The sequence below is a fragment of the Merops nubicus genome, unplaced genomic scaffold, assembly GCF_000691845.1.
Source record: "Merops nubicus isolate BGI_N331 unplaced genomic scaffold, ASM69184v1 scaffold7175, whole genome shotgun sequence".
Taxonomy (NCBI): domain Eukaryota; kingdom Metazoa; phylum Chordata; class Aves; order Coraciiformes; family Meropidae; genus Merops; species Merops nubicus.
In genome coordinates this window covers 23,634-37,851 of record NW_008607533.1, presented here as the reverse complement: position 1 = coordinate 37,851, position 14,218 = coordinate 23,634, and the positions used below count along the sequence as shown (strand labels likewise).

The following is a 14,218-nucleotide window of genomic DNA, read 5'->3' as shown; positions in this document are numbered from 1 at the left end:
AAATTTTTAGTGGACTTCAGAAGATAGTCTCCTGACCACATTTTGTTCTTAAAGGCCAAATAAAAGAAATACAGGAATCGTTAAGCTAAGAAAGATTGTGACACTGTTGCTTTACCATTCAGTAAGCACATACAGCAGAATCTTTCTGTCTCTCCTCTTAAGCTTCTAGCATTAGCTTTCAAGAAAACAAAAAATAAAACCAAAGACAATAAGGAAAAATCTAATGTATGATCATGGAATCGTAAGGGTTGGAAAGGACCTCTGGAGATGATCTAGTCCAATCCCCCTGATAAAGCAGGTTCACCTAGAACAGTTTATCCAGGATTGCATCCAGGCAGGTTTTGAGAATCTCCAGAGATGTCATTTTTAAACACTATGTCTGTATTATAATGCTGCAAGATTAATATAAAAACAGGTGTGACTGTGACACTATTTACATAAATATGAAATGTATCTTTTATCATTGTGATTCTAGTAAAATAGTTTCGGTGCATTTGTATCCACATGTTGAAAGATTTCTTCAGGTTGATATTTTATCCAGATGCTACATCTTTTACACCCAGTACTGATTTTCTTCTCTGGAATACTGCACATGGTTTCTGCCACTCGCCATCCTCTCTAAGGACTGAGTGGTGTAGAGGGTTAATGCACTGCATTACTTCAGTGAGGAGCATCCCATCTACTGTCTTGTAAATGTGACTGTATCACTGGACAGACACAGCATTCAGTAGAATTAGGATCCTTTATGGAGGGAAAGCTTAATATGCTGTATGTCATGTGTCATCAAGTTAGATTTTGAGATACTCTAGTACAGTTGTTCAGGGAAAACAATGTTGTTGCCTGTTTTCCTCCTGACCCTGGCTTGTTTTGGCAGTCTTTCACTATAACCAAGCTGGACTTTTCCCAAAACTATTTTGAACTGAAATATTGTAAGCACTCTTAGATTTTTTCTTATGAGAGAAAGAATGCTGTTGTGATTGGGTCTTAAACTCTGACATTCATTTAAACTTAAGTCAAAATCAGTTAGTAATGAATCTCTTTAAATATCTGGCCTACCTATTCCAGGCTTTTAGAACAAGGTGAAAGTTATTATTTTTTTACAGTTTTATTTCTTAGTAGCTTCATGTTTAATTTGTAAAGGCATAGTATAATGTCATTATGAGTTGTAGAATCTGTTTTTTTACAGCGTTTAAGTGTTTTTGAATTTTTTGAGATTTGACTTGGCTGGTCTTGAATTTATGGAATCCAAAAGAGCCCTTCTTCCATGGATGGAGAGAGGGAGAGTTAAACTTTCAGAGACATAGTTCCATGTTGTAGCCCAATTAAAGATGTTAAAATAGAACAAACAATTCCACTAGGCATGGAAAGATGTTGGCAGTTCCAGTTAAGGGTGCTTAAAAAGACACACAGACTTACAGAACATTTAGACATAACAGAATAGGCAGAATAATGAAACCATTGTAATAATAATAATAATAGTAATAATACTTAAAAGAAACAGAAACTGTAGAAAGGATGGGAAAAATCCTTCAGGTTTTTTGTTCTGTTGTCCATCCCACCCAGTTCTGGTCTTGCCATACTTTCTGCTCCCAGACTCCCTAGGAACATCAGTGGCTATGAGCTTGGGTGTCTAAAGCTGTAAACATCCTTTGGCTTTTACAAGATTTTTCCCACATGGCAGCGCCTCTGAAAACAGCTGCTTCATTAGTAGTCTCTGCCCCTGGTTTTGCTGTCTCTCTCCTCCTCAGCTGCTGAGTTTTCACATTTGTGTTAGTAGCTGCTCCTGGAGTCCTCTATCATCTTGTCTGAGCGTGTAATTATAGTTGGACATTTCCAGCCTCGGCTAGGAGCTTGCTAGTTTGTTACGAAGAATGGAACTGACAAACTGAGAAATATGAAATGTTGCAAATAATGATTCTACCCATCACATAGTTGATTTACGGCACTTTTGAAATACTGTGATTTTCCTTCTTTTTTTTAATGAGGATATGTGTTTTTCAAGTGTTTACAGTGTGGTGTGCTTTTAAGGAGTGGCAAGCTGGGGTAAAGCTTTTAGAGCTTCATTTAGTACTCTATGCAGAATAGGGTTTTTAAACATTTTAGACTTTTCTCAGACAAATTAAACTTGTCTCTAGCAAGTTGAATCTCTTTGAGCAATTGAGCAGCTTGTGACCTTCCAGACTACACGCTCAGATTTCTCTTGCAAATTATGCCAAGATCTAACTGAAATTGTTACCTCTTGTTTAGGAATTTATGAAGAAACTGGAAGAGAAAAAGGCAGAACTGAATAAAGCAACAGGTATGGGAGAAGCTATCCTGGCTATCTGCCACCCAGACTCCATCACCACCATTAAGCACTGGATAACAATCATCAGAGCCAGGTTTGAAGAGGTCAGTATATGTCAAGCCATCTTCATTGCAACAGTCCATCTTTGATTGGAACGTAGCTCACAACTAACATGGTAGTTACACTGAAAGGAAGCGATCCAGCTGTTGAGAACTAAACATTTGAAATACCCACAGTGATGGATGTGAATACCATGCTTCCCTAGATTTTATTTTAAAACTTACAAGGCTTTAAGAACTAAAGCAGATGGTCAAGCTTCTTTGTTTATATGTGTTAAAGGAAATACTGCCTGACACTTCCCATATGATTTCTTCATTTTTACAGAGAAGTGTAAAAGTTACAAAGGAAAGAAAATGCAGGGCAAACTGGAAGCATTTTCTAATTTCATTGGGAGGATTTTAGTCCAATATATTCTTAATCTAGAAGATTTCCAAATTATTTAATTGGCTGAAAGTAGGTCTTAAGAGGGTGTACCACACTCTCAGCTACTAAAGTGTATATTAACTTAAAAGAAAAGAAAAATAGTGATGCTAGCAAAAGAGGAAGATCAACACCAAATCCTGTGTGATTCACTAACTCACACATAATGTTTGGTACAAAGTTCTTAATATGTTGTCTGGATGTGCTGTTTCCTGCATTTAACTGCACCTAATCCTGAGTATCTGTGGAAAAAAAATGTGTTGAACTGGGAATTCTAGTTATCTGGTGTTCTTAGTGATCAGCCATGACGTCTATCACCTTTTGATATTCAAACATCAGTAGGCCTAGGAGGAAGCTCTGGGCTTCCAGTTAGCAGAGCAACTTTAAATGCATTTTCAAGAATTTCAGATGTGCACATACTCATGCATTGGTTCTTTTATCAAGGTCTTAGCATGGGCTAAACAACATCAACAGAGGCTGGCAGGAGCTCTGGCTGGACTTATTGCTAACCAGGAATTGCTGGAAGCCTTGCTGTCCTGGTTGCAGTGGGCAGAGACTACACTTACTGAAAAAGATAAAGAGGTTATCCCCCAGGAGATTGAGGAGGTTAAAGCACTTATAGCTGAACATCAGGTAAGGCATGTTAAGTGACATGTGTCCTACACATTCCACAAATGGCACGTGTGTCTCAGCTAGGCTTAGTAATCAAGTGTGAATCCCCTTAGCTGTTTTCTCTCTCAATAATCAAATCCCTTTTCAGATGCTCCATTATGTGGTTTGTAAGTGTAGTTTATTCAACACAGAGGTAAAAAAATAACGAAAAATGCAGTGCCACGTTCTAAAAGCAAACCTCCCCATAGGAACAAGGATAATAATAATAATAATAGTAATGATAATGCCTCACATGAAATCTGTGATGATGATGCTGCCTTAGAACTAGCGTGGCAGTGTGGCTTTACTGATCGGATTTCAAAAATGTGTTTATGAAGTGTCAGAGGGAGCTGCAGGTGCAGTGGGTGCTTGTAGGCTTACCCTGGCTTACACACCAGAGCTCTCTCTTCTATGACCTAGTCTGGACAGCAAGAGTACTCAGAAGCAAATTTCTGTTGTAGATCACTTCACCATACACAGTTTCTAAAGGAATGTGACAGACTTTTTTTAAGATTTAGCCTTCCTTTACTGGCCAGGCCATAGCGGTCTGCAAAGTTTATACTGACAATTTTTCTTACCTACAAAACCTTTGTCTCTGTCTTTTTTTTGTGAGACTGGCATTAGAAGAGTCTTTCTGGGCCATTCTTGTAGCTGTTTTGCTATAATATGTGTTTTTAATTCCCATGGTCATTTTTGTGTGTTGTTAATTAAAACTACCTCTATCTGATTGCAGACATTCATGGAGGAAATGACCAGAAAACAACCTGACGTGGATAAAGTTACAAAGACCCATAAAAGAAAGGCACTTGAACCTTCTCCAGTACAGTCTCATATTCCTGTCCTTGATAAGGGGAGAGCAGGAAGTAAGTAATAGAGTATTTTGGGGCAGCTCACACGCACCATTGCTCTGTCTATAAAGGTAACAGGTTACTAATAATCTTGTAGATTGAATGAACTTCTAGTGAAGCAGGGTGAAATTCTCTTAGCTAGTTTTTCTAATTGGCTCTCATTTTTCAATGTGAGGAAATTCGTCATACCAAACGTGTCTTTAAATTTTGTCCTGTATTTCTTGAATACTGTTTATAAGTGTGCAGCCTTTCATGTGCTGTAGCACTTCCTACGATGTATGCACGCTGAGTCTTTGCAAATAATCTGTTACTTGAAGGAGCAAACAACTTCTTTTACATAAAGATGTAGAGGCAAAATTTTGCTCGTGCTGTCTATGAAATTACAGGGATGCAATTAGAGAATGTGTTCAGTGAAGTTGAATGGAAAGTGAATCATCAAGTGAGGAAATGGTTATTTGTATTTTAGATACACTTACCCATTGTATTTTATGCTTGCCCCCATATGGAACCTGCTTCTAAAATCAGCTTGTTTACTTTGTAGCTCTCTGAGAGATTGTCTTTAAGCTCTGCAGTTTCACTAGTGCAGCCACAACTGGCTGCTTCTGTCTAGAGAAAAGATGCTTTAAAAGTTAATATAACCACCATGAGGTCCTTCTCCAGCAATGGGTAAAAAAAAAAAAAAAATCACATTAAATGGAATCATATCAGGGTCAGGGCTCATTATTTGGCACAGGAAGGTCAAGTACCCTTCCTATGAATGTTTGTTTTGGTTGAACTGGGTGAGACTTACACCTTTTATCGTGTTTAACAGGAAAGCGCTCCCCGACACCAGGCATCTACCCATCAGCTCAGGCACAAATCGAAACCAAGAATCCACGGGTAAACCTGTTAGTCAGCAAATGGCAGCAGGTCTGGCTTCTGGCCTTGGAAAGAAGAAGAAAGCTTAATGATGCTTTGGACAGACTTGAAGAGGTCAGAAAAGGACTGTACAGAATATACGTATTCTTTGCATAACTCTGTTCACCCTGAATTAAATTGTCACTGCTGTAAACAACTTTTGTATTTGTTGAATTATATTGTATGATACAGCTAACTGAAAACACTGTGATGTGCTTTAATGTGCTTTAAAAGCTGTCATTCCCATTTTGAATGTGAGGAGAGTTAAGATGTTTATAATATTTATATAGCTCCTCAAAGAACCAGTTATTCAGAGGAACACAGATAACATCTCATTGATTTTCTAGATTGATTTCAACTGAAGAAAGTTCTTTCTGTTTTTTTTGTTAAGCTGAGAGAATTTGCCAACTTTGATTTTGATATTTGGAGGAAAAAATACATGCGATGGATGAACCATAAGAAGTCTCGTGTGATGGACTTCTTTAGGAGGATTGATAAAGATCAGGATGGAAAGATAACAAGGCAGGAATTTATTGATGGAATCCTTTCTTCAAGTAAGTTTTAAAATGAACAATATTGAACTTGGAACAGGTATCTTGTAAAGTCCTATTGTCTATGCAGTTTATTATGTTAGATTTCCCTTTTGAAGTCATTAATTATGATTAATTTAAACTAATTATTTTACTTAAAGTATTTCTAGATTCTAGAAACTTTTTCTAGTTATTCTACATTATGAATCAGATAGCAATTGTCACTTTTATAATATTGGCTAATTAATAGTTTACTGGTTTCCTGGACTTGGATTTTTATTCCTACAGTACACAGGTCACTTCAACAATTGCTATTCATTGATTAGTCAGAATATTGAAACGTGCCTTTATAAAGCCTATAGGTAATTTTCAAAATTCAGTTCATATGATCATGTGGTTTTTATTAAAGAACTTAGGCGGAATAGTTTCAACCATAGAAGGAAACCATGTGATTTCTGAACCCAGTGTTTCCAAGGAACCATGACCATATTTATGTACCTGTATGCTGAGGATCAAAACGTCAAGCAGTCAGACTAGGCAGGGCCTTTTCCTAGCTTTCCTGATGGATTGGTAATCCCTAGGCATGCACAGTTGGTGGTAACGTGAGCCTTCCACATCGCGTCTGTGCGATCACATCTCCCTTCAGTAACTGACTTACAACAGATAAGGGCCTACTACTGAAAATAATCCTTTATCTTCAGATCATAGAGGTCTTTGAGCGGTGGAGATTCAGAATTGGACTGCTTTTAGCATCTCACGTTAAAGTTATTCAAGAGGAGAATATTGTAGTGTATATCTTTTCCCCTTGCTTTAGGAAATGCAGCAATACAGTCATCATGTGCAAATCGCTGTTTTGCATGAATCGTTAGATGTTGATGTGAAAAACCTGATACCACCAAGAGCTTAAACAGCTTACTCATTTAACTCAGTTGGTATTAACCTCTTAAAACTGCTAAATACTCATGATCTCATCCCTGCTCATCATCTTGAGATTTTCTTTGACTGTTTTGTAGTGAGTCTCTGTGTGGGTTAATACTCTGCTGCTGTGAACTTCATCTAAAGAGGGATTTCACTGAACACCATCCATGTTTCTGCAGTGGGAAGGCCTTGCGTTCCAAATATAATTAGCAGTGAAATTCTCCCTTGACCTTTCCTCATGAACAATTTATCCTATTAATTTGTGGTATTTTATGCACTTTCAAGGTCAAACTGTTAAAAAAAATACACGTATCTTCCAGTTTAATCTGTGCCATTGCTTCTGTGTCTCTCTTCAAGCCATACTATGATACTCATATTAATCCAACATCTAGGTTGAAGATCCAGGTTGATTCCTTTGCTCTTTTGAATGTCCTTGTTTTTTTTGACATGCATTGTCTGTCCCCTAGTGCCTAAGAACACCTTAACATTTGTGATAAAGCCTTTCATTGTAGTGGGATTGAAAAGCCAACAAACTTAGTTTCTGTTTTTGCCTTACAGAATTCCCAACAAGCCGACTTGAAATGAGTGCTGTTGCAGACATTTTTGATAGAGATGGTGATGGATATATTGACTATTACGAATTTGTAGCAGCTCTTCATCCAAACAAAGATGCATACAAGCCTCTCACAGATGCTGACAAAATTGAAGATGAGGTACATCTTCTACTTTCTTAGATTGCCCTCTATTGCATTGGAGTCATGTTCTTTAATAATTAATTTTATGTTCACTCCTATATAATTGGAAGTTTACCAGTTACACAGATTTTTTAGAAACGTGGTACTGGCAGTAAAGTGTTCACCCAGTTGTGGTTTTTTGCAGGTTACGAGGCAGGTAGCTAAATGTAAATGTGCAAAACGGTTTCAAGTGGAACAGATTGGGGATAACAAGTACAGGGTAAGTCTTCTAAGGACCTTCTTAGTTCATTCAGCTTAAAGATTCTTACTGTGACATGATTATGCAAGGAATTAGGCTATATGAATTTACAGGAATTTCATGTGACAATTTTATATTTTCTTTAAACTTGTTTAAATTCTATGGGTTTTTTTCTTGTTAGAACATATAGACCAAAAATACAGGAAGATGCTGCTGCTTATGTTTTTTTTCCACTGAAACTACTGAAACTGTTTTCAATGTATGGGAATTTTTAAATGCTAACTGTATACCTAGATCCCTACAACAGCTCTTTAAAAGCCAGTATTTTTGCCTGGATGCCCAAAGTGTTTAAAAAGTAGCTGATTTTCTCTTAGTTTCATAAAAACAGTGATATTTTCTGGTGTTACTGTGTTGTACTTTAAAAATCTTTTACCAAAGTGTATTCAATCACTTCTGTCCTCCCTTGTCATTTTATTGGAGCACACTATTCCTTCTGAAGAAGTACAGGAAACAAGTTAGATAACTGCAGAACGATTTTAGTTCACAAAAAAATAAGTACACGTTGTAGAGAAAGATCTGCTATCTCTAGATTCAGTGACCAGAACAATTTCAGATGAAATATGCATTATTTGGCTAAGAGAGAGTACAAAACACTTGTAGATGATTTTAAAAGACCACAGAGACAGCAATGGGAAGGAAACAAAGACTTTGAATATTTTCCAATATTCAGTCTCTGGATGGCTAGCTACCTGCTCTGAAGTAGGTACTTAATTTAGAATGTCTAATGTGTTAGTTTGCATGTGTTCTAGAGTCATTTAGAGAATTTCCTGTAAACTAATCGTGTCTTTCTTCCATTTTTCATTTCTTATCAGTTCTTCCTGGGAAATCAGGTATAAACCAGTGGAATGTGTTATTAAGTTTTTTTTTTTTTTTCTTTGTTTTTCTTTTTTTTCTAACATAGTGATTTAAGCTTGCAATGGTCAGTCTTTTTGCCATCCTCTCATCTTCAGCTAATTCATTGCTGGTCAGCTGTGGTATTTCTTTAAACGCTGTGGAGCATTCCTTGTCTCAGGATCCCTCTTCTTCAATCCCTCGTCTGCTTTCTTTGGCCGTTTTCTTCATTAAGGAGATTACTTTTCAAGGAACCAGATAATGGTCAGCAGCAATTCCCATAGTAAAAACTCTGGAGCATTTAAACTTCCAAGTTTAGAATTGCTATTATTTTCTCAGTTTTCAGTTTTATAACAGAATGCTTCCAAATTCTGTGTTGTATTTTTTAGGGTAGCAGTCATATCACTTATTCATTGCAAATTAGGCAGAATATAAAAATCCCTGTACCCTCAAGCAGACTAATTAAGAACCTAGCTGATTGCTGGTATTTTTTATACCAATGCAGTGAATCATTTTATATATATATTTTGGAAATAGGCAAATTAAACTTGCTGTTCTAGTTTAGACTCTTTCCTCTCCCACAGTGTTTTCAAAGAGCTATGGCAGGTCTGTAATGTATGGGAGCTGTGTTTAAGATTACTTTTTGTCAGGTGGGTCATCAGTGAGTCATACTGCAGTGGCACTGTGCTGTGGTGCAGGGAGGATATGCTAACCAACGCTCATTTAATCCTGTGGTACATACTGATACACAGCTTCTTAAACTGTTAAATCATGCTTGCCTGGTAAGAATGGAAATATTTTGCACAAACTGGATACCACTAGTAGCTTATTCTTGCCCTTAATAAAGGCAGCAGTATATATCTAATCCATTCTGGAAATGCTAGTGTTAACAGCGTTAGCCATTTTAAATCTAGAGATGCTGAAAATGTGGTTGCATTCTTATTTGTTGGCAAAGCCTGTTGCAATATGGCAGAAAGCACAAAGAGCAGGGACTAATCTTATCACATGCCTTGAGCAATGTAAGTAATAATGTAAAATTTTCCACATATAGAACAAGCCTCTATTTGAAAAGACTGTTTGAAATTATGTTAATCCTCTTATCTACCATCTCTGCTTTCAGATCTGGGAAAAATACAGTATTTTTTAAAAGCATCTAACTCTTACTGGTGCAGAACAGCATCATAGTAAAAAGCACCTGCAGCAAGTTGGCTGAGGCCTCTTTAGTGACAGCGATGTTCTGTGGCCATTGTCAAGAGCAGGCCTTTTCGTAGCTTTAATTACATTTCCTTTATATTTTTATCCCAGTATTTTTACCTCTGATTATTTGAGACAATACTAAATACTGTTCAGGGAAAGCTGATATCCAGTCTGTTTTAAGAAGGAAATGGACTGAATTACCATGAGGAAAAATGTGATCAGTGCCTGTGTTACTCCGAGAAGCCCCACTGTCTGAGTTAACCACAGCCTAGGCTGTTCCCAGAGTGTATCTGACCCTTATTGCAGTTGCCCAATGGAGTCTAACTCAGGAAGTAAACTGGTGGAGAGGAAAGAAAGAAAACAGATGGGCTCTTTAGAACATCTAGAAAGAATTCCACTTAGAAACAAGCCAATGGAAATAAACGGCATCGATTTGGATGCCATTTCTAACTTTGATCGGCATATGTAAAATGATTCTTTGTTTGGCACGTACTGAAAGCGTTATCAAAAAGCCCTTACAAATAATGCTCATGTGAATGTTCTTATAACAAAAAAAAATACTATTGAATTAAGTAGCAAGCTTTGTTTTTGTTTGGTTCCTAAAAGTAATATTCCTTTAAACGTATTCTTTCTTCTTGGCTTAAGTGGTACCAAACAACTAAAGTCATTTAACAATTAGGGAGCACGTGTGTGTGGTTTGCATTTTAAACATTTCAGTCCCCTCACTGGAGCAAGTAGGTGCAGTTGAACTGTGGCCAGCCTTCTCCAAGGGTCAAAGATTGTCCCAAAGAGGTGCATTTGAGTCCTGTTGGTTGCAGCAAATGCCCTGTGTGTTTGTGTGTGAGAGCACTACCCGTGGCCTGATGATCTGGTATCAGAATAAATATTTTAGTGGCATTGGCTAAAAAGTACTGAATTCTTCCAGTTAGTTTTCATGAGATTGTGAGGTCGATGTTTTGGTCATGTTTTCTTTGATCCAGATTTGAGTGGCGATACTGCATACAGGTTTTGTTATACAGGTTCCAAGAGCAAAACATGTTAGGCCTGGCCATACAGCCCAAAGGAAATATGGGCTAGAACAAGACAGTATGAAACAGGGGTTTGTGCCTCTCTGAACTGTGAAGAACCTCAACATGTAGGCAGAGGAGTGACAACCAGTTTATAACAAAGAACAATAACGGCTATCAGTCATTCACTGCTTGCGTAGTGTTCCCTTCCCCACGTGCACCTCGCTGTAGGTGAGCAGCGTCAACACCAGACCTGAAAATATCCCTACAAATGAATCAGTTGATGGAACTGTGCAACACTCGTAATGCATTGAATTTCCAGTCCACATGGTTATCATCTGAACTGATGCTGCCTTCCCTTCAGCTGGTGTAATTAAAAACTAGAATGTTGCAGAAGAGAGTTTGCTTAAGATTTTAACAGTGAAATAATGCAAATAGGTCTTCGTTAATTTGCACATACGCAGACTGTAACCAATTAAATAATGTGTTACTAATTTTGCTTCCTTTATGAGCTCAGACATTTGAGAATCAAGCATAAAATTAAACCTGAGGTTCTTTTTCTTACCGTCCTGCCATCTCCTTTGGATTAATACAGCGGCATCTGATTTGAAAACTTAACAGCTTTAATAATCTGCATAAGTAAATCTGATTTGTGTAGCATTTACTAATAATTAAATATCAAAATAAACTTCAAGTGTCTGATTTTTAACCTATCAGCATAGAACAGCATCTGAATGACTGAGAACCTCAGACTGTTGTTTGATTTTTATTGCAGTTTGGTGACTCTCAACAACTGCGCCTTGTTCGTATCCTACGAAGTACAGTCATGGTTCGTGTTGGAGGTGGCTGGATGGCACTCGATGAGTTCTTAGTGAAAAATGATCCCTGCAGGGGTATGTAACACAACTGTTCAAATGGATGTGCAAGTTAATTATTTGGGTAGTGTCACCATTCATTGTCTCAAGGTTGACATTGATCTGTATAAAATGCCAGTTCTGTAAACATCATCTCACTAAATGTCACATAATGATCTGTTTCTGTAAACTTTAAATCTCATGGCTAAGAGCCTCTTCACTTGCACCAATGTATGTCTAGAATAACTCTGGTGTCTTCTGTGCAGTTCCTCCAGTGTTAGAGTGGTGTAATTACGAACCAAACTTAGCCCAGATAGAGTTTATGGCATGTAAGCTGCTTGTATGACTTGGCAGAAATAGCACACAGAGATGTCCAATAAAACCTTCTTGGCAAGAGAGAAGTTTTAAGGCAATAAATCAAAATAAGGCCATCGAATCGAAAAGTAACAACAACAACGTGAAAAACTTCTCTGGCCGGTGGCTGTGCCCAGGCTTCCAGGCTCTGCCTTTGTAGCCCTGTCTTTTCATTGGCATCCTCCCCAGAACCACTTTGCAGAACCCTGAGCCTTGTACAAAGCAACTGGAAAATGCTCTGGTCAGGAGGACTTTGTGCTCTGGGGAAGCAGGAAGCGCTCTGTCAGCGTGCCCTCCAGGGCTGTGTATCAGGTGCATGGGTTGATCAGTACACAGCAGTGTAAAGACATCTTAGTTTTTTGGAAGGCCTGCGTCTGTAGTGAGAAGGTAAGCTGTCTGGCACTGTTCTTGGAGATGGAAAAGAAGCAGTCTGTGAAGGGAGCAGGAGAGATACAAGTCAAATAATAGCCAGAGTAGTAAAATTGCAGGAAAGTATAATAATGACTATGTTCAGACTGAGCAGACCTTCTGTAACTAGGTAATTCTATCCTATTAACTAGCAGCATTAAATTTGCTGCATTTGTACCTCTCAGGGGTTTTGTAGAATCACAGTCAATAGTGTCACAGTGCAGGAACAGCACATGGGAGTTTGAGAGGCAGGTGATATAGTGAAGGCAGAGACATCAGCTGTCCTGTCAACCTCACCCCAGTGTCAGCTACCTCACACACCTTCTACTTTGGGACCAAGTTTTCTAAACATTTTGGTGCAGACCTTGAGAGAGTAGAGAGCTTGTATTTGTAGCAATGGTCATGCTAAGTCAAGGATATTCAGTCCAAAAAGAAGCTACCACAAAACCCCATAAAGACTGACAGTGTGCCAGTAAGGCCCCAAAACCTTTGTCTACAAGCTTAACAGGTACTATACATTTGACCTCTTATGATAGTATCGTAAAAGAGCTGTCATAACCTCATGATGACATCTGTGAGTTTTTCAGCAGTATTAAAAACAGTCCTTTTGCTTGCCAACATATTGCATATATTGTTTACTAAAGAAATGTAACAGTAATATTACATTTATTAGTGTTGGACCACAGGTCTAACTGAAATGTAGCACCGGGTTCTATACCTGCTACTATAGGGAAGTCATCTGCCTACAGAACCCTCCTTAGAAGAATGCTTGTAGCTTTCTACTCCTGTTCCTCAAAGGAGCACAGTAGTGGAAAATGAAATGTATCATCCAGAAGCTGGACACTGTGCACTGGTACCTAGCCCTAGGCTTGTTGAAGTCAGTGGTGGAAAGCAGTCATTGATGTCAGTGGTGCAGGTTCCAACTTTTCCTTCAGCACCTCACCTAGCAAATCTGCATTCCCACCAGGGGCTTCTCGTGTGTTCAGATAAATCACATTTCAAAGAACTGTTGTCGTCAGCATCTGTAGAAGTATTTGACCTAGTTATATAAAATCGTTTTAGTCTATACTGCTTCTTCATGTCAGCAGATAAATACTGTGACAGAAGTGTACTTGGGATTGCAGCCGAGTCTGTCCAAGCGCTGTTTTCTTTTTGCTTAGGAGACCTTTGAGAACTCACCCCAGAGCGCTTAGAGACAGCTTTTGCTCTGAGTCCTGTCTTTTGGCCTGGTGCTCCGAGTCTCTTGCACATGCAGCTGCTGTACTTGATTTCTTCTCCTGCTAACGATTTTCTTTAATGTGACCCATGTCCTGTGTCATTTTTTCTAGTTCATCATCACGGGAGTAAAATGTTACGTTCGGAATCAAACTCTTCAATTACCACTCAGCCTACTATAGGTTGGCAAACCCCTCTCTTTGTCTCCTTCTCCTCCTCTTCTCCTCTCTCTTCATTTCCTTCCCACTTTTTAAATATATGTACTTTAACGATACGCTTCACCCATCACATGTAGCTTAATTTGTTCCTATGTGGGCTGGTGCTTTGCAAGCTAATTTTTTTGATACGCTTGAAGAGTGTTTCAAAAACAATTGTCACTCACACTGACACAGTTAAATGCTAACATGTCTTGCATCTATTCTTGCAGAACATTCTCTCATCTGTGTGTTTGTGTGTGTGTGTGTGTGTGAGTGCTTAGCCACCAATTACCTCATCACGGTTTGGATTTTATGTTCATCATTGCATGTTGCCAAACTACATAACTTCATAGTTTCGAATAAATATATTTGCTGCTTTCCTGTATTTTGTACTTAGCAATTTCTCCTGGAACATCCAAGCAAGTATTATTTATTATGAGTAGCTGTAGACTTAGCAAAACTGCTCATCAGGTTGTGTCTATGTATTAATAGCTGATGGATTAACAATGATTTAGCACGTTGAGCATTTCATTATCACGCTGAATTCCTTT

The 14,218-nt window shown here is 38.2% G+C and overlaps 1 protein-coding gene across 1 annotated transcript in view; it reads left to right on the top strand.

Annotated features, from left to right (window-relative positions):
- LOC103772627 (dystonin-like) overlaps nucleotides 1–14,218 on the top strand; it is a 70,206-nt gene that overhangs the window by 50,402 nt on the left and 5,586 nt on the right. Inside the window, exons 31-39 of the mRNA XM_008939968.1 lie at nucleotides 2,248–2,391; nucleotides 3,212–3,400; nucleotides 4,152–4,281; nucleotides 5,078–5,238; nucleotides 5,555–5,717; nucleotides 7,170–7,324; nucleotides 7,491–7,565; nucleotides 8,417–8,434; nucleotides 11,415–11,532. Coding sequence (XP_008938216.1) covers nucleotides 2,248–2,391; nucleotides 3,212–3,400; nucleotides 4,152–4,281; nucleotides 5,078–5,238; nucleotides 5,555–5,717; nucleotides 7,170–7,324; nucleotides 7,491–7,565; nucleotides 8,417–8,434; nucleotides 11,415–11,532 — 1,153 coding nt within the window. The remainder of the gene's footprint in view (nucleotides 1–2,247; nucleotides 2,392–3,211; nucleotides 3,401–4,151; nucleotides 4,282–5,077; nucleotides 5,239–5,554; nucleotides 5,718–7,169; nucleotides 7,325–7,490; nucleotides 7,566–8,416; nucleotides 8,435–11,414; nucleotides 11,533–14,218) is intronic.